Here is a 21,133-nt window from a genome sequence, read left to right on the forward strand (position 1 = left end):
GAATGTTTGTACTAAATTTCATTACAACCCATCTGCCAGGGGTTGTGACATTGCACTTAAAACCAAAAAAGTGTATCTCATGGTGGCATGAGAAAAACAGTCATTTGGATGCATCATCTGAAAATATAAAGTTAATGCCAATCCATTTAGTTGTTGAAACATTTAGATACATTACGGATTTAAACACATCAATATAAACAGTCTCCTGCTAGGCCGTGCAGCACACCTGTGCACACGCGTGTGTTTGAACTCTGCTAAAACGGAGCTCAGAGGCAAACTCGGGGCACTACCAGCAGGCAGAAGTGTTTTAAATCATAAAGTTTCAGCAAAATGCATGTGTTTGAAAATACTGAGCAAGTGACTGAATAAATGAGAACTGGATTACACTGTAGGAGTTGTGTGAGAGTTTGTAAAAGGATGATTTGATATAGTTTTGTTGTTGTTTAACGTGGCCCCTACTAAATTCAGTTCAAGAAGAATGTGCGCCTTTTTTGGATTCTCTATTCACTGTGAGAGCATTTACAAAAAATACGTTTTCTTCACGAATTCAAAGTAACACATAGTGAGCAACTGATTTACCATTGGTCAGTCTGCAGATCAAGTATTCCTTTAAACAATTACCAAATTTGTTAGTGGTTAATATTCTCAATCACTTGTGATTTTCCTAAAAAGAAATTATATTATAACAAACTGTTTTCTTCTTATTTTCTATAGCCCTTTTTAGTTAGGAGTTGTGCAAATTTGCAGGAAAGCCCAATCAGTTTTTTCAGCATTGGCAGTATAAAAACAAAATCGGGGAGTGCAGCAAAAATGCCACCTACCTACTTTTGTTTATACAGAATGTGCCTTTTTTGGGGGGCGTGAGCAAGTAACAAAACGTGTAGCTCAGTGTGTGACGTAAACAGTGACGTGGGAAGGAAGCCGCAGCTTGTCAGTCAACTGGCGATTCTCTCGTAAGTCGGCCCGTTCTTCACTGTTCCCGTCATCTGACCTCTTCGTTTGTGAGGGCAAGGAGGGTGCGCAATTCTTTGTCTCCCGAGTTGCTCATCTTTACTGTATGTCAGGTTTGTGTTTCCCTCTTGCTGTTAGCTGCTCGCTAATTCCTGCTATCAGCTGTTTCCTGTTTATCCACTGCCATTGGGTCGCATGTGTGGCATCATCAACAGCCCCTCTGGCAGTGTAAAAGGGGCTTGTGTTTAGGGACCTTTATGGGTGTGTACCCACACAGGACTGAAGTGAGGTCAGGGTTTTATATAAAGGTAGTGACCAGGTGCCAGACGGTAAACAGCAGGCATCCAAGAGACACAGTGCTGAATAAACGCAAATATAGTAAGGGAAAACGCCAAATGAGAGTGAGTTTGGAGTTGGCTTTAAAGCCACAGTGTGTAGGAATTTCTCCCATCTAACGTTGAAATCATATATTGTATTCAAACAGATGGCGCACTCTAGCGCCTCACTGTTTCAAACACGTATTGCAACAACTGTAGCAGCTGTGTACCAAAAAGCTATGATAACACTGATGAAACCATGTCATCCAATACTACACGGAGTATTCATTCAGGCTCCTACACAGACACACGTGACGCGAGTTGACAAACCCCCTCCTCATCATGCTGGCTGTGTTTACAACGTAGGACTGTTGGGGCGGATGTAAATTGAAACAAACCAATCACGTCTTGTCCTTTGACAACTGACAAGTGGCTCAACCTCACACACCTCATCCCTCTCCTCGCATTACTGCGCTGCTAACAGCTGTTAGTGGCCAGCGGCACTACTGCCGCATAACAAAGTCCCACTCTTTGAGCATAATGCAGGATCATGTATTATGCAGCATCACGGGAGACGGAATCCTCGTCGCCAAGAAAGCGCAAAAGGGAATCAAAAAGGCAGCGTGACCAGCGAATTAAAAAAAACAAGGATCAGCATTGGGGTTGCCTTTCCCAGGTGGAGAGAGCTGCTGAAGGAGAAAGGTAAAACAATCACAGGCTAGCGCTAACAGCGGCTAACAGCTAACAGCGGCGCAGTGATGCGAGGAGAGGGATGAGGCTGTTAGCAACTGGCCGCTAACAGCGGCTAACAGCCAACAGCGGCGCTGGCCTGTGATTGCATAACCATTCTCCCTCAGCAGCTCTCTCTACCTGGGAAAGGCTACCCCGATGTGGGCCTTCGTTTTTTTAATTCGCTGGTCACGCTGCCTTTTCTATTCCCTTTTGCGCTTTCTTGGCGACAAGGATTCCGTCTCCCATGATGCTGCATATGCATGATCCTGCATTATGCTCAAAGAGTGGAACTTTGTTTCAAATTTGCCGGGGTAGTAGCGAAGTGCCTCTTGCTCCTCTCCTTCTGCTCCTCAGTCACACAGTGCTGGCCTGGCTCTCAACGAAAATGCCGAAGGCGGTGCTGTATGTCCCTTGCTGGCGGGTGTATTCTCAAGATGGCGAAACGTAATGGAACCCCACAGACGACTTACTCGCACAATGTACAAACAAATCCGAAATTCTCATTTTACGAGAATAAGTCAGATTATTGGTGGAGGTAATAGTACACCAGTGATGACATATTTATGAATGCAGACATCAATTTTTGCCAATAAACAACTGAAAATGTTACACAATGTCCCTTTAACTTTCACTTTAGCTGGGGAGAGTTTACAAACAGCAAGCGACCGCTCTGTATAGTATACCTTTTATACTTGATGACAAATGGCAATGCACAAGAATGTGTTTTACCTATGAAATTACCTTTTGCAGATCTTGTCTGTAATATCTGTAATACGCTCTGAATGTACCATGACTTTACTCTGGACAGCTACAAATAAATCAAAGGATGAACCTGGATGCTAACTTTACATCACTTACTATCAAACAAGCGCCACAACAAATGAATGAGGAAATGACCCAAGGTGAGAGCTGAATTCAAACATCCTCTGAGAGGGGGGCAAGGCAGTTCAACAGGTAAACGACTGTGTGAGGGAAGTGTAGGAGAGTTGATCGCGGGGGGTGGGTGGGTTTAACATATATCTGGCTCTTTTTTTGTGGTCCTATAAGTTAGTTAGATAACTCACTGAGGCTGTTTCTTTTTGATGTTCTGTCACAACTCTCCTGACAGGCCTGTGTTCTTTTTATTTAACCTGGATATGTTCATTTGACAACTCAGCACGAGCTCTGCCTTTCACAAAGAGAGACAATAGACTCAATCATTCACCACCAACCTTTACAGTCCCATGACCCTCATCCTGTCCCCAGCAGGTGTTCACTGTAAAACTGAACATATATCAGATACAATCTTAGATACGGGCTATAGGAAGTACTGAGGAAGTTACTAAAGACTTGTAGCATGAAGTTCATTCAAAGCAAATGAAATGTAGATCAGGGTAAGCACAGAGTGAGTTGATATCTTTTAGTGTTCCCACTGTTCCCTTGACAGGATCTCTGTAATGGTGTTCAATTCTACTTTTACTACATTTCCAATGTTAAACCTCTTGGCCTTCAGACAAAACCTTACTGATCAAGTCTGCAATAAGATACAAACATGACAAGCAAATTCATTTTTACCTTTCCCATTACTGCCACACTTGAAGCTTCAGGGCAGTCTTTTGTCAGACTCTTACATAAACACAAGGAGATGGGGGCGTTCAAAGCACATTCACTTATTTCCCTACCCCCTTAACTGAATGAACTCTTGAAGTCTGAGGGAACTTCCTGTACTATCATACTGGGTAAACAAAGATGTGATTCTTTTGATAAGAGATGTTCCATTGATAGTATTTGAGTTTCTGTAGTTGATGCTCTCTCCTTTGTCAGTACAGTCAATATGGCAACTGCTGTTAATGCCAACTAATAGCTGTTCTATTTCATTTAAACTACCCTGCTACTGATACTGCCGCAAACACAAAAATATATGAAACATGACAGAGTCTACAGCTATACAGGTGGCTCTGTGGGACTGGACTATGGCACAGTGATACGTTGAGCTAATTGCTACAGTAACATCAGCATGTCAACAAGCTCACACTGGAAAGTTTAACATGGTGCTGCAAAGCAAGTATAATGTTTACCATGCTAAACTTTTTGACAGGCTACGTACTTTTACGTATGTTTCTGCAAACCAGGGATAGATTACAGTTGTCCATTTCATATGTATTAAATCAACATTTCTAAATTGACATAGTCAATGAGCTGACATTGTCATCTGCAGGTGGAGGGGATGGTGGATGGTGTGACGCCTAGGCGAGATGCCTGCCAGTGTGCAGGTCACTGTTTGAGACCTACAAACAACAAAAGGAAGTCATTGCTGCATCTTCCAGTGGCTTTTAACCACCAAATGTGGGTGTATTTTAGCGACCCGTCACCATATTCCCAGCAGTAATATTGCCACGAAAATTGGTTGTTTTTTACTGAGACAGCACTGTGTTTCTTGCTGAGCTAATGCCACTAAAGCATTTGTTTTTTACTGAGGCATTGCTGCATGTCCAGCGGCCTTTAGCCAACAAAACCGTTTTTTTTTTAAGCCAAAACATAATCTTTTCCTAACCATTACCAAGCATCCCCCCCCCCCCCCCCATTTTTTTTATGCATTTATTTGTCTTTGAGTTTTGTTGCCCCTATTTTTTTTTTTTTTAATTATTATTATTATTAATATTATTATTATTATTAATTTATTTTTTTTTCTGTTTTGGTTTGTTTTCTGGTTTGTTCTTTTTCTTGGGGTTGCACAAAGAAAAACTGTAAGACTTACCATCAGATTGTATCTGGATTATTTTCTTTTGTGAAATAAAAAGACTTATAAAAAAAAAAAAAAGACAGGACAGGGTTAAGCCTGAAAAGGGGAAGACATGCAGCAAAGGGCTGCAGGATGGACAATGCCTTTGTACATGGCATGCCTGTGCTTATCACTGAGCTACTGGGTGCCCCACAACAAAGTGGTTTTGTACCTAAACCAAACCACATGTTAACCACAGTGTTGTGTTTACATAATAATAACGTACAAATGTAGTGTATCCATGGTTTGCAGAAATGTACAACGCCAACATTTATTGGGGTGACCTGGGCGATCCTGCTACTGCTTGGGGTTCAGGACTTGCTGACAAAGATGTGAGGGAACACAAGGTGTCTTATAAGCTGAGACATGTGATAGCAGTTGCTAAACAGACACTGAAACATCAACCTTTCAGGAAATTCTCTAGAGTATGCCACCATTGCAATTCACTGCACACACTGAGAAATATGAGTATGAGACAAATAAATTCCTAAATCCTGAATGAACATCTACACAAAAACATCCTAATTCCCTTTGCATGAAAAGACTTCGATTCTGCATTGTCCTTTATTCCTGGCTCTATTCATTTTGATACCTTTAACCTTGAAGGCCTTTTTTTCCTGACAGTCATTATCTTTGACCTTTTCCATTTACTGCAAGGACTTAGCATTCAAACCAACTCTTTCATTAAGACTGTAGATGACCAACAATTTATGACACATTTCTTAGTGAAATCTAAAAACCTATACATTTTCCTTTTTTTTTTCTATGAGGAATCACAGTTCCCTTAGTTATACTGGAAGAAAAACAGCAAGCGTACCTCACAGAGCAATTTATTTTCAATCTATTCCATTTATCACTTCCCTTCACTGCAGGCATGGGGGGAACACTTTCCATTCAGCTTTTAGAAAAACAGCGAGGTGTGGCCCATTCATGGTTCACTCACTTTCACATTTATACCTGTTAGCTTTTGTTCACCTTTCTAGATAAACAGCAAGGCGTGGACCAAAGCTGCCATTCACTTAAACTGTACCTCTGCCTTGAGGCTGACCCCCTCTCAGTGTACACTTAACTCTTTAAACTCTGCTTATACATGTACACGTTTTACTATAATTATGTGATAAGCATAATAAGGGTTTACCCAAGGTGGTCATGTTTGAATTGAAGTAAAAATACATTGGTTTAAACTATAATAAGGAGCTTAAGACATCCCAGTAGTCTATATAATGACTATAATGATAACTTATTAGAAGAGCTACAGTATAACAAGAGGTTACCTTGGGTTTGGACTTATAAATCAAAACATGAAAAGACTTGGAAACAAAAACAGATATTTAGACCACAGACTATAGATAACATACATCAAAACCTAAAGGGCAAATAAAGTTCAGCCAGAGTTTAAACAGTTAATTCACCTCTGCTATTGTATTTCTCTTTCAAACCATTCAGGCTTAAGGTTAACACGTTCTTCAACAAGTATAGTGTGTGTGTTTACGTGAGTCTTGAGGCTGAATCTTTGATCAAACAAACACCACAGTGTGGGATATCAGTGTGAGTCTTGCTTTTTTCACTCATGTGTGACCTGAAGAATGTTATCATTGACAAGGGTAAAGCCTGCCGCAGTGGCAGTTAACTTTAAACACACACACACAGACCAAACAACAGCCGGGCATCGCTGGGAAATCTGGAGTGATGTCATGAATGATTAAGATTACAGTGGTGTAGTGCGTTCAACAGAACAGTGCTCAACACAAAGTGGAGAACACGCATGCATATTTACTGAAATCTGACAAAAATGAACTGAACACTTGGACAAAATACTGCAGTGATAATATCATTATCTATCAGACCATTAACATTTCACATCAGTTGAGCCTGTCACACTGAGCAACAAATTTTAAGAACAGGGTGTACCAAAGATTATAGTGGCTTAATATAACTACATTGCATATGAGATGGAAAAGATCATACACTGTCTTTATAAGAACACAAATAAAAATATAAATACAAGTTATAAATAAAGTAGTAACTTCTTTTTCTGGGCAAAATCGACCTTATCTTACAAACTTGTTTTATGTCAATAAATATTTAAAATAAACTGTGAAGTTTGCATGTGATAAATGAAAAAAAATGAACTGATGGCTAGCACTTAAGGGTGCTAATGACAGAATTCAATAAACAATGCAAATATGTGCACTGGTGCTGACAGAGCTAGTGGTGTTAACTAGGTGGAAACTGGAGGGTGGGCGCTATGCTTCTGCAATGATGTCTCTACGGTATTAGCAGTAACTGACGAATAAGCGCACAGCAAAGTGGCAGCTATAAGCTAGCCAGAGAGACACACTCACAGGGACTCGCAACCCACAGAGAAGTTAGTAGTTAGCTCACTCTGTCAACTGGCAAGTTTCCTCAGCATCAGATAGATATGGATTTAGCTACAAGAGCTAATCCAGGGGGTTAATTTCTGTGTTTACAATGGAAGCAGTGTTTAGACTGAGAGATAAGCATTTAATATTATTTATGCAAAAATTAAAAACGCTCAAGGAGGGTTGCCCTACAACTGGCTACAATCTCAACAAGTGCAGCCATTTTAAACATTCCACTGTCTGTCTCTTCTTCTCTCCACTGAGTTCCTGTGTGTCTGTAAGAGCAGGGGCCTGCCCTTGGCAAAACACCACACCCGTATCCCATAAACAAGAGTAAAATCAGTATGAGACTGTTTATTTATGTTAATTACCGAAGATATGAGTACTCATTGTCATGTAAGGCATATGGTGTTTCACTATGATGACAGACAGCAGTAAAGAACTGATAACAACTACACCTACCACACCACTGAAACGCAAAGAAAGCCCCATGAGCAAAAGGCCAATAAGAGTAATATATAATGTAGCCTAATCCAAACAATTAAGTACAGATGACCATAATAAACACTCAACAGAATATAGTTCATTCACGGGATATATTGGGACATCCCTATTTTTTACCATATCCAGCGATACAGAAATAATACAGTAGAACCATGTTAAAAAAATATTGCAGTTTCCCTTTAATGTATTACACCTTGCTTCACATTTCTTCAACATCTGCCTTGATGGTATTTAAATGCTAATAAAAATGCAGGGGAAGAGCCTGGGGCAGAGTCAAACACATGCTGCTATCTTAAACTGAGGGTTCAGCTTATCTTACATGTTGTCAGTGGCAGCTGGTCGACCACTGTGCACTTGACCATGGGGTAATTGGCCTTGCCCACTGATTATATCATTGATGAAATTCATAGATGAAAAAAAGGTAGCAATAATATTTTTAGAAACAAAATGGAGTAGTGGTGCTGTGAGATTAAATTCTATATATTCAAGGGCAGCATTTCATGATTTAATTGAACTCTGATCTTTTTTCTGTCACTTTTGTGATGATTTTGTTTTGCCTTTTTAGAAGGAACTCCATATTTTTGTGTTTACATGTTTTAAATACAGTGCATTGGTTATACATTATGCAGTACAAAAGGGACATATTGTTTTTGTTTTTTTTTAATGACTTTTTATGTTTAACTACGGTGCATTAAACAGTGACAGAAGCTTGATTTGTTTGTGGTAGTCAGGGGAATGAAGGTGTCATTTGGCTGGTTAAAGCACCAAACACTGCAGTAAGCCTTCCACTGTCCCTTTGTTTCTTTAAATAGGATGAGCTCTGTGTGTGTGTGTGTGTGTGTGTGTGTGTGTGTGTTTGATCACTCATCCGTCTTGTATCCTCACGACCCTGTTACATAACACCACTACACCTGCATCTTAACAATTCCCTTAACAATGGTAGAGGTGGTGTGTAAGTGTATGTGTGTGTGTGTGTGTGTGTGTGTGTGTGTGTGTGTGTGTGTGTGTCCATACATGTGCTTTAGTTTGCCTGATTAAGAATTTTTCATGCATGTGGCTGTAACCAGGTTCATTTTTGCATGGGGTTTTTATCACGTGAAGCGTGCACAACTCAAAGGCACATCAGCACACACATGAACGACCAGGTTACAAAACACATGGTCACATATTGAATGTCTCTAATGTAAATATATTATGGATTTGTGTAAGAGTGTGCATGTACATAAAACATGTGTCCACAAACATCTCCCCAGGGAGAGGAGATGAGAGGTGAGTACAGGATAGGAGAGTGGCTCCCACACTGCTGAACATACAGCCTACAACACCAGAGGATCAGGTGACAAGCTTCAGCCAACACACACTCCAAAACACACACACACAAGCTCATGCAGTACGCACAGACATGAATCATGTTTTCGTTTCTTTTTACCTCCCAAACTCTCTCACACATGCAACCCAAATGGGAACACACTGGACACATTGCTTGGTCTTTTTCCTTAGAGTCAGTTCAAAACACACTGATAGATCATGTCTTTCTCTTTCTCTCTCACACACACACACACACACACACACACACACACACACACACACACAGCCAGCTTCTGACAGGCTGCAGGGGTAACATATGTTCTGCTGTAACGTGGGAAAAACTGTGGCTCTAATTGTGTCAGTGACTTTATCCTGTTCCCTGCACACAGTGATCAACCTCTATCAGTGTCCTCACACACAGGTGCCAAACCACTATTTAACCTTCACTACTGTTGCCCACGTGGACAGATACACATATATCAGGGTTCAATATTAATGCCAGGTTGTCAGTAGTAATGCCAGGTTGCCACTGGCAACCATTTTGAGAAACTGGCTCTTCATTTTTAGCCTTTGGTTGTGTGGTGACCACTTTTTAACATGTAAAGAATAGGGACAGCAAACAGCAGAAAGTGCACTCCAAAATAATCCAGAACAGTGCACCCAGCACAGTGCAGATGTCCGCCAGGCAGTCACCCAGGCTGATCTCAGCCACTTAAGACAATTCTTGTAATTTCTGCAGACGAGCCGCATTATGCTCCAGAAGTTCCCCAGAAGCTAAGAAAAATACAAACCCATGCTGTCGTAAAGAGCAGATCAACTGGCACTGTATGTGAAATTTGTATACAATGTAATTATGAGGATGAAAGTATTTTAAACAGCCCAAAATCTTTGATCCATGTCGTTTATAATTAGACCTTTAACACATAATGCTCCGCTTTCCTTGTGTGGTGTGAGGTTGTGTGGCAGACCAAACAAAATCATACAGCCATGAATGTACACACAAAATATTAGACTGATTGGTCCAGTAGTTTGTGAGATTAGCTGCAGACAGAAAGATATCATGGATGTATAAAGAGAACTGGATACAGCAGTGGAGGTGGGATACGTTAATTCCTAGGAAAGTTGCTCAGTGGAGCATGAAACCAAAAAAGCTCAATTTCCACGCCATGAATTTACACAATTTTTCCACATCGTGGCTCCTGTAGAGCAAGTACATAAAAGAATTCTGCCGTCTGAATGGCTAACTTCTAGTTTAGCCCTCTGCTAACTTAAATGGGGATAGTGAAACTTTTCATGCAAGTTGAGACGCTAAAGAAAAAAACTTTATCCACTGTTGTTCCACTATTGGTCACTATGTAATATTGGCTTCAAAGCTTGGCGATGTTCCAGGGGCCTGATAGATATACACACTCACACATGCACACTCTCATGCACACACATAATTATTAGTTAGTTGTAGTAATAGTTTTTAACATTTGTTGCATTAATGATATCTAAATATTGCTGTTGCAGTCAGAACCTGAACCAAACAACACTGAATGTGCGCTGGTGTGCTTACTTGCACGTTGACAGGCATCTGTTCTAGAGACAAAGACGAAGCAAATTATGTTGTTGTAGGGCAAAAAGTTCGACTAACCCGCCAACATCACAGTATGTTTGAGGTGAAGAACCACAAGGCTGGACAAGCACTGACACTCAAAGCAACACGAGCTGGCAGCTCAACAACATAATGAGGTTGAGGCTGCAAGAGCTGGCACACCCAATGCCAGGCCGATGAACACTGCCATTCCCAAGATTAGTGGCACCAACCCAAAGAGCCTTGTAACTTGTCAACACTTATTATGTTCTTAAAAATGAGGAACACTTTACATCCTTAACTTCTCTGCTGGATCATTTTCATTAATAAGCTTAAATTTAACTGTGCAGTATCTAAATTACTCAAAATTAAAACCATATTTTCAGTTACGCAACTAAACGCACCTGGCATCCACTCTTACATGTTAATCATGAGCCCTGTACATATACAAGATTCATAAGACATAATGCAGCCAGATATAGATTTTTAAGCCAGCACTTCTTATCCACATAATTCCTAAGGCAGGGATCAAAATTACAAGCTGCTATGTCTCCTGAGTATATTTGTCTTATTATAATATAATGCGAAAGCGATTAAAAAGAAATCCTTTTACATACTTTGGTAAGTGAGCAATGTCATAGTTAGATATAATTAAGAAACCTTACACACCCTGTTTCTGTGAGACGATGCCAAAGAGAGACGATGTGTGTGTGTTTCTCTTTGTCTGTGTGTCCACAAAGGTGCGTCTCATATAATGAAAAAGTTTAATATGAATACATGCAACTTACAGTTAAAAAACAAGTTGTAAAAACATGCAAGACAGAAAATACATGACACAAAGCATTAAAATAAAAATAATTATTACGTAACAACAGTGTAAATGTGTGTTCCTGGAGTAAAAGACTGTGTTTGTGTGTCTCTGTGACCGGCAGAATACTGGTTGAGCTAGTTACCTGGCAGTGTGTCAGTCATAATTGGCACTGTGATTCGCACTTGGAAAAATGTTTTCCTGCCTGCCAACCTGTCTGTTGCAATGCTGTTAACATGCGTGTATGACACAGATGACAGGACAAAATGAAAAGGGGACTTACAAGCATTAAGTCTGTAATTAGGTGACATTGGAGCAGCTTCCAGAGGAGAGTTAAATACTGCTAAAACTAACAAGAAAAGGCAATGAATCTGTTGAGGAACTGGTAGTTCTGTCAGCTAAAGCATGTAACTGCAAGGTTGTGATTCTGAACTTGATGTGCCGTCCTTTCCTATATATTCTTTTATGTGTTTTATTCTTTGACTGGTTAAATTAATGTGAAAAGGGAAAGGAAGTCCAATGAAAAAATGACAAAATATGAGATTCTGATACTATAGTTAGTGTCAGAGGAAAAATTACACTTTAGTGTTTAAGATTATTAATCAGCAAAATAGAAAATATGCAACAGCATGGTTCATTTTGTTTTGATGAGGGAGCATATTTCATGGGCTTGGCAAAGGACTCTTCAGCAGTTGGCTGTGCAGCAGGATAATTTAGATAATTAGTTTAATCCATGTCAAAAACAGTGAGAGAGAGAGAGAGAGAGGGGCCTCTAGCAAACTTAATTAATTTTAGAATATTTCTAATATATGCAATGAACTACAATGTTATCATTAAGTATATCCAGTGAGTCTTTATCATGTAACTTTTGGCTATCTAAAAATCATTTATAATGGTTAAATGGGAACAGGCTACACAGACACAGAGAGAATGACAGCCCCTCCCACGGACGTCCTCGCTGGTAATATGACTTCCCTGCAAAATTCCTAAAGTGAACAATAAAGTCCAGGACAGACTAAACCAACATTAAAAAACTAGTGACGATGAAGGCCGGCTGTTGTGTCAACTCAGGTCACCTGTGTCTCAGCCAAAAAGTTACACTTGAATACACAGCATAGACTACAGCCAACGGCCAACCAGCACTCCATAGCAGCAGGAGGCGGTAGTCTGTATTCATCATTCAAAAAGGGAAACCAGAAGACCGACAGGATGGATACAAAATGCTAGTTAGCCAGTTAGTACATCAGCAACACAACCTGATGTTGAAAGAACAAATGATATTTCCTTTCCTCACTTACTCATGTCATCTGCTGAGTTGAACTGCCAATCAAGAGTGACTTCTCTCACTGATGGGATTCAACATGCTAAATCGCCTGGAAAAAAAGCGGACACGGGCCGACTAGTGCCAACGGTGCATTACACACTGTAAAAACTAGGGTGACAGATGTTCACCAACAGCCCAATATCGACCAACAGCTGACCGTCAGCTTGGCGTGTAAGGGCCCTATCCTGTTGAAACTGTTTTGGTCCAGCTTGGTACACTGACTAATTTTTGCTTTTCTTTTTAACTTGACTTGGGCATAAAGGAATGGATGATTATTGATTAGTAGGGAAGCCCTTGCAGTTACTTTTTGACGGCATTTAAAAAAAAAAATCTTCTACAACAACTCCCTGGTCATTTCATAGAACGCTGCCGATTTAGGGTATTTGGCAGATGTAAGTCAGGAATGTCAGTTCCCTTTGACATTTTGACAGCTTTTCTTCTTAACGCTTCAGATAAGCGCCATGGCTGTCATACACAAAACAAATCGGCGCATACACAAGTATTACATAACTTGTGACAACAAACTTCACTGTACACAAAGACAATTTGACTTGCAAGATTAATTTTTTCACAGAGCAACAATGCAGGAAGAAGGATGCTATAAATATCATAGCCTCTACAATTCCTTAGGTTATGAAACTGTGATGTTATGTAACCGTGGCCATTGTGAACCAGTTAATCCCAACATTCCTTATCTATTTGTATTTAGCAGAACACAGGCTCTATTGCTAAACAACTTCTGTATTAGTCTAATACTGGACATGCATGGTAAAGGGTCGTTGGATATGGTAAAAAATAGGGATGTCCCAATATGTCCCGTGAATGAACTATATTCTGTTGAGTGTTTATTATGGTTGTCTGTACTTAATTGTTTGGATTAGGCTACATTAATATATTACTCTTATTGGCCTTTTGCTCACAGGGCTTTTGTTGTGTTAAAGTGGTGTGGTAGGTGTAGTTGTTGTCGGTTCTTCACTGCTGTCTGTCTTTGTAGTGAAACACCACATGCCTTAGATGAATAAATAAACAGTCTCATACTGATTTTACTCTTGTTTATGGGATGCAGGTGTGGTGTTTTGCCAAGGGCAGGCCGCTGCTCTTACAGACACACGGGAACTCAGTGGAGAGAAGAAGAGACAGACAGTGGAACATTTAAAATGGCTGCACTTGTTGCATTGCTGTGTAGGAAAGCTTTGAGTAAAAACACCAGCAAATGTAAAACAACTGAACGGATAAGACTATATATAGATCAATATAGCTGATCCCGATCAGTTAAAAAAATGCCTTGATCAGCCCTGATATTGATCTTTGACAATGGATCAGGACATCCCTTGTAAAAAATAATTTCTGTCTACTAAAATTCTTATAAAACATAAATTGGCTGCATTTATATAGTGCTTTTTGTGGCAAAGCTGAAGCCTGACCACTGGTGCCAATTTGGGTTTCAGAGTCTTGCCCAAGTACTCTTAAGCATAGACATGGACATGTGAAGAATCATAATACTTTGTACTGGCTCAAAATAATTAGCATGGTATTTGGTATTTAATCAAAATAGAATTTGTTTTCCTTTGTAACTGAGAAATTGTATTTACCAGTACGAATGCATCTCGTCTCTGATACAGAGGTGGATCTGTGGCATGAAGACTTTTATCATTTTTCTGCTTCTAAACTACATTGACTATACATCAATTATTTCTCTCATTTTCTATTTCACTCCCCTTTTTTCAATCCTGGCCCCTGATCTGTCCTCCTGCATGAGGGAAGCCACAGAAAGTGGAAAAGTAATTTCAGGCTGGGTGTGTCGAAGCCTTCAGTGGGCAGATACTGTCCATCAGTGAGGTGGTGAAGATGAGACAGCTTAGCTCATCTTCCTGTGCATGTCAGCTGTATTTCCTTGTTTCCCACACACACAGGGAACAACTGCACACCACTCACTCAGTCACCAACAACTCTACCAAAGTAAATTCAGCAACATGAATGCATATACACATATAACAAAAGTTGTTCTGGCAATAGTTGTGATGTGTGTACCTCCCATGAGATTCTTGGGAGGGACATCTTGTACAGAAGGTGTGTAACCTACTAAACAGGAAACTACAGGTCTATTTCTGTGCTGTGGTGACCCCACCCTGCCCTGCTGTGAAATGCTATGGAAAACACAACAGGATGGCTTAACTCTCACTGTCTACCAGTCACTCACACATACTCATCTCAAACTCTTTAAAAAGACCATTAACACATCAGTGCCATCCATTTACTATTAGTGTTTACACCCAGGCATGACGTAAGCCAATGAGTCTGATCATCACCAAGAAACCTCCCTTTGCTTCTGTTTTGTTTTTGTGGTTAAAATATGACATGTAGCAATTCAAACATTCATCAGAGTAAAAATATTATGACTAGATGAAAATATCTGTGGTAAATGATTTAGCAGTCTTGCTCCATCAACATTAATGTGGTGACAGATTAAAAGGCTGTTTTTCAACCAAGCAAATGAATAAAGGAATGTTTTTGTATGTGGATATTTCCCCACATTGCGTGTTTCTTCATAATATACACTGGCAACAAGTTGACAGGTTTTATTGTAAAATTAACTGGTCAGGAGAAACCTAAAACAAGAGGACTCTAGAAAATAACGTAGTCATAATACGCCAGCTATATTAAAGGTTTGACAGTCAGTACTTACAACTTGATAATCAAATACTAACGGCTGTCGTGCCCTTTGACGTTACATAGAGACGCACAGGGTACCCTTTAGTGTCACAATGTAATGCACAACTAAAACACACTGTAACATGAGGTGTATGTTGTATATCATGAGGCATGAACTGCAGTCTCCTGGGTGAAAGTCTTTTTTTTTGTTTGACCCATCCAACTCCCTTCCGTCCTACCTTACATAGACTTTCTGGCTCTTTATACTACATCAGTTACTCTCAGCTTGAAAGTGCAGATAGGTTTATATTGGAACTACTTGAAGAGAAAAATATACGTAGTGTTATAATTTACATTTTCCTTTTGGTTTCGTCTACAGGTACAGTATGTGTTGTTGAAAGGTGTCTTGTTATATGTTTGATATAATGCAACAGTGTTGTGTGGGATGTGGAAAAAAGATGGACCAAATGTGTGACAAAAAACCCACTATTAAAATAAACAAATAGATACAGAGACATCATCCTAATCAGTTTACTTGGAACTTTATTGTTTCACAAAAGCTGAGAGCAAAAAAAAAAAAAAAAGTTTCCCTGGCAGCATTTGGATTGATCAGTAAGGTGGATGTTTGATGTGGGGCGTTGCTGTCTGTAAAATAAGCACACTTCCGACACACGACCCTTAAATCAGATTAACATAAGCTTACAAGTTGCTGGTTTGATAGTGTGAAACTTGATATACTATGTGATGTGGTTTGCTCTGCTTACCACACTTGTTTTGAGCTTGACCGCAGCTTTTTTCTACATCCGTCATCTGTCAATAAAAGGGCTTATTTGGCAAGTTTGATCTTGGTAATTACCACTAAGGTTCTCTCATCTTACAACTCCACCCAGAAATGCTGAATTTTGTGTATGGTGTTAATGACTGATACCAACAGGTGCTGATTGTTTTGTCAAAAGTCTCAACAAAATGATTTTAAATTATATATTTTAAACAAATAGTGATTTTAACTCATTCTCAAAATATGTTTTTCATCCCCTTGTACACACAGATCCTCCTTCCCCAAGTCAACTGACAGTGTAGTTGTCTTGGTGAAGTAGTGTTGAGATTGTTCAGCTCACATCTCTCCATTCATCTAGATGACAACACTCAATACTTGGAGTATTTGAGCGTTTCGATTGATATTAGCAATACTAATCAAAGCAATAACTGCACACATTAGTATGCAGCACAAATATTTGTGGTTCTGTGATGCATGAAGTCAAAATTACCTTAACTCAAAATATAAAGTAGGGTAAATAATCTAATCCCAGTGGTAAAAAATTCAAATGAAAATACCAAATTAGTGTTCGAATTAATTTGTTTTGTCTTAGTTTTATTGCCTTTGGCCATGTGGGTATAGTACCACACCCAATCTGCTTCCCTCAAACTGCTGTGACCTGAGGTGGATGAACGCATACAAGATTTGTGTACTGTCTGTATCTACATGTTGCTAAGTGTTATATCTACATTCATATAGATACAACACATAGGTTTATGTCCTCTATGCATTTTTCACGTCAGCCACTGTAGTTAGAATCTGTGATGTCAAATTAAGGGGGGAATTACCACCTGATGTTTCTTCATAATCAGTAAGGTATGAGAATATCATGAGGTGGGGTGAGCATGTGGACAGGTAGAGCAGTTGCAGGTTTGATGCCAGACCTGTGCTGGTCTAGACTTCTGAAAGCTCACTGTAGGATTTTATATATTTCACAGCAGGCACATTAAAAGCAGTGAAAGTCCTGCAAGGCTGCATGTCATTTTCATCCTCTGTGTGAAAAGGCTCTTACAATAAAACTGTTTAACAGCTTAAATTCATATGAAGTTCTTACTTGATGAGAGCGGTCCTTGGTGTGTCTTGCTGCTTCTGCTGATCCTCGCTTTGAGGAGCACTGGATGATGGAGGACTCGAAGATAGGATGGAGGAAGATGGAGGAAGGGTAGAGGATCGGAGGGACGAGGGGAGGACAGAGGAGGAGGGAGGGGTCTGGCTCGGCGAGTTCTTGCTGTTTCGTAGAAGACGGAGGGACTTGACTCTGATGGGCTGGACGAGGCTGTGGTTGCTATGGCGACTGGCCAACTTGCCAACAGGACCTGTACCTGTCCTCTTGAAGGTTTGCTCTGATCTGGGAACAAAGTCAGAGTTATAGCAGGTATAAATTACTTCATCAATGGTTGTCCATTAATTGATATGTAAACTGGCAGTTTACAAATTTTAATACATTCACAAATGAATATGTATAAATATATACATTTACATAATCAACAGATAGATACAGCATATTCTCAATAATTTTAAAGAGAGCCAAATAAACAATGGATAGATAAATTCACAAAAGATAGATAAATTCATATGTTTTAATCCAGTAATAAGTGTTCATTTTCCTGTTATGATTTAGGTGGCACTTGGGATGGGATTTATTCTGACAAAATATTTCAAAATGTCTCCATGTCTAACATTAAATTCTTCATGCTGCATTGAAACTTATAAGATGCCGAAATAAATTAGATGTAAATGTTCATCTTAAAAGTTTATAAAATATTAAAAGACCTTAATAATTAAAACACAAAACAACAGCAATAACAACAACAGACAAAAGGTGTTTCTCCCTATCATAACCTCCCCCAACTCTCAGAGGGGATTACTGCATATCCACGTTGTTGTGTTGTGCCCTTTATCCTCAGGACAGGTGCACCCCTACAGTACCAACACCTGCATAGTGGCTACCTCATTACTGAGTAGGGGTGGGGGTGGAGTGATATCCAGTGAAACACAATGTACGGAGGGAGTACTGCAAACTCTGCAAGAATTTTTGGCAGGATATAATGAAGAACATGCAATGACACTCCAGGCATTTAGAATATGTGAAGATGCAATGCTCTGTATTGTATCTACAGGGTAAAAGTTTTTACCCGGTCAGCTGAACCTTGTTAGGTGCTTTATGAAGCTTATTACAACAAACCCACATGAAATTTTCACCGATGATTCAAATACTGCCTGCAAAATATGACCCAGGTTGACCTGATGGTGGCACTGTAATTAAAGGTCCACATCTCAAACTTTGAAATGTTGTAACTCCTATGCCGTAAGTCCAATTTTCGTAAAACCTAGTAAAGACGTCCATGCTCACTTTATAAACATGTCAAAAGAACCTCCAAAGTCAGCCTGACTAGATTTTCTGCCATTTTTAATTTTTCTGACAGGCACATTTTCTCCGCCTAAGCCTAAGGTCCAATTTGTACCAATTTTTTTTGTAGATCACTATTGGACCGAGCTTTTCAAAAGTTATGAAATAGTCCACAAGTGCTGGGTAAGTCATCTCGAAACTAGCAGGATATGTCTGGATATGAGAGTTTCATTCAAATCAATCACTAGGGTGTGTTACAAGTGTTACAAGTTACAAGTAATTTTTCTGACAGGCACATTTTCTCCGCCTAAGCCTAAGGTCCAATTTGTACCACTTTTTTTTTGTAGATCAACATTGGACCGAGCTTATCAAAAATTATGAAATAGTCCACAAGTGCTGGGTAAGTCATCTCGAAACTAGCAGGATATGTCTGGATATGAGAGTTTCATTCAAATCAACCACTAGGGTGTGTTACAAGTTACAAGGCTTGAACCCCAGAATCGCTGCTTGTGGCAAAGTTTCAATGTTTAAATTAAAATATCAACAGTTGGCTTGTAAAAGGCAAATATGTGAAAGCATTCAACTAAATTTCAATGCACACATTCTAAATAAATAAAATAAACCTTCTCTATGTGTGGGTCCAAGATGATATTTATGGACACAACAAGTTTAAAAGGAGCAAAAAACAAAAAGCCTACTGTTAGTAAATATATGCAATAGTGAACTAGTTGTTTGACTAGGAATAGAGTAAAATAACTGAATTCCAGAAATGTCTGGGAAGGTGGCAAAGTGGGAGATTTTGACAAATATGTATGTATCACATTAAAAAATGTCTTAGTCTGTAATCTAATATCTGGGGGTTAATCATAAAAGAGTAATGCAGTTCTTTATACTGAAATGATGCTAATCCTGGGACTTCAAAGCCATATTCCAACATCCCAAGACAGATTTGGGGTCCTGACCTGAAGACAGACGCTATCAGCTGTCAAACTATCCCAGTGTATAGGGTGCATATAAACCTGCTGAGGCAGGCAGGAGGGCAGGTGGAATTCTGAGAGGCAAATGCCACAAAGGAGCGCAGAGCATACCTACTATTGTCTGAATGTTCACCTCCTGTAGCTTACTTCATGTTTTGTCTACCGGCTTCTTCACAAATTCAACATGTCTGACAATATTTCTAACAGAGACAAAGACTATGTAGAAAGCCAGGATGCTTAGATAATACAGTATAGCTAGAGATATGTGACATGGTCATGGTATAATGTCAAGTGACCGTGGTATTCAAGCAGTGTGACCCTTAAGGCTAAGTAAGGGCACTGAGGCCCTGAACTCTGACCCCTCTGAAGCAGGAGCCACTTCGCAAAGTCTGATATGATCTAAGTCCTCACCGGATAAACTGTTTGCTTGATGTTTGGAGTGGCAGTCGTTAGCTCTAATATCCTACTGCAACTGAATACTGGGCAGTGCCCAAAAAGACGAGCAAATATTTCTCTATTAAAAAGCAAAAGAGTATACCGTTGATATGACAATAACAGAAAATATTTAAAAGTACTAAGTTAAGTCTAATTTTGTTGACTTTAATGAATTAAAATTCTGCCTTTTTGGTAAAATACATATTTATCAAAATTGTTTGTATGTATCATGTGTAAAAAAAAATTAATGAAGTGACAAAACTGATCCCACTGTGCTTGTTTGTTCGCCCTTGGGAGAACAGAGCAATGCTCATTGTCTCTGTGAATAAAACCCTGCTCCTGTACTGTTGTTCTGCCTTCTAAAATCACTATAATAAATGGATTACTTAGAGGATAACTTTGCTATTTTTCAGCCTAGACCCTATTTTCCCATGCTTCTGTGTCTACATGTAAGTGATTAATCAGAACAGCAATTTTTGAAACTGGTCCACTATTGAACAAAACCGCTGCAGCTGGCAGTTAGTGCAACCAACTGTAATGTAATCCCTGCGCACAATTTAGCACCAACAATTTAGGTCCACTAAAACTGCTTGCCCATGCACAGATTGGTATTCTAAGTGTCTGACAACATTATGGAAAGGATTCCTATAGAGGCTGACCACTTGTTAAACAGTAAGATCCTTTTTGTTTAACCAGAAATAGCCCCAAAATAGCTATTGCCAAACCCACCAGACTCCATTTAAACAAACAGTAATTTTATCATTGTAAAACACACTTCACTTAAAGTCAACAGAAGCAGAATAAAACTGACAAAAGCCGTCTTGTTTCATCTCTCCACTGCTCCAACAATCACCACCTCTGGTTTGGTTGAAATATAATTAATATAGCTCGACGTCAAAATATGCCTGCTCTATGCATGCTAAAATTATGGTCTATTTTTATGGAGTCTCTTGTGTTTGGCAACAGTGTTAGGATATCATGATGTCAGCCACTTAACAATCTGAGCCTGTCAGTGGTAAAAACAAGCACTTTTAGTGAATATAAAATGATGGTGCACACTTGCCCACAGGGATTGCATTGCAGCCTGTTTTGCTGCTGCTAACTGCAACAGTCTCTCTCAATACTGGACCAATTTCAAAAACTGTTGTCTCCATTAGTCACCTAGAGGTCAGAAAATACTTCTGTTATCCTTTAATTATCCTCACTTATGCACAAAGAAAATAAAATCATTAAATAAACCACAAAACACTGAGTCAGC

The 21,133-nt window shown here is 39.5% G+C and overlaps 1 protein-coding gene across 2 annotated transcripts in view; it reads right to left on the reverse strand.

Moving 5' to 3' along the window:
- si:ch211-266k8.4 (uncharacterized) overlaps positions 1 to 21,133 on the reverse strand; it is a 125,429-nt gene that overhangs the window by 6,034 nt on the left and 98,262 nt on the right. For both annotated transcript variants that reach the window (XM_049574971.1, XM_049574970.1), the window contains one exon: positions 17,168 to 17,461. In XM_049574971.1, coding sequence (XP_049430928.1) covers positions 17,168 to 17,461 — 294 coding nt within the window. The remainder of the gene's footprint in view (positions 1 to 17,167; positions 17,462 to 21,133) is intronic.

This window comes from Epinephelus fuscoguttatus, linkage group LG4, assembly GCF_011397635.1.
Source record: "Epinephelus fuscoguttatus linkage group LG4, E.fuscoguttatus.final_Chr_v1".
NCBI classification, from domain to species: Eukaryota; Metazoa; Chordata; class Actinopteri; order Perciformes; family Serranidae; genus Epinephelus; species Epinephelus fuscoguttatus.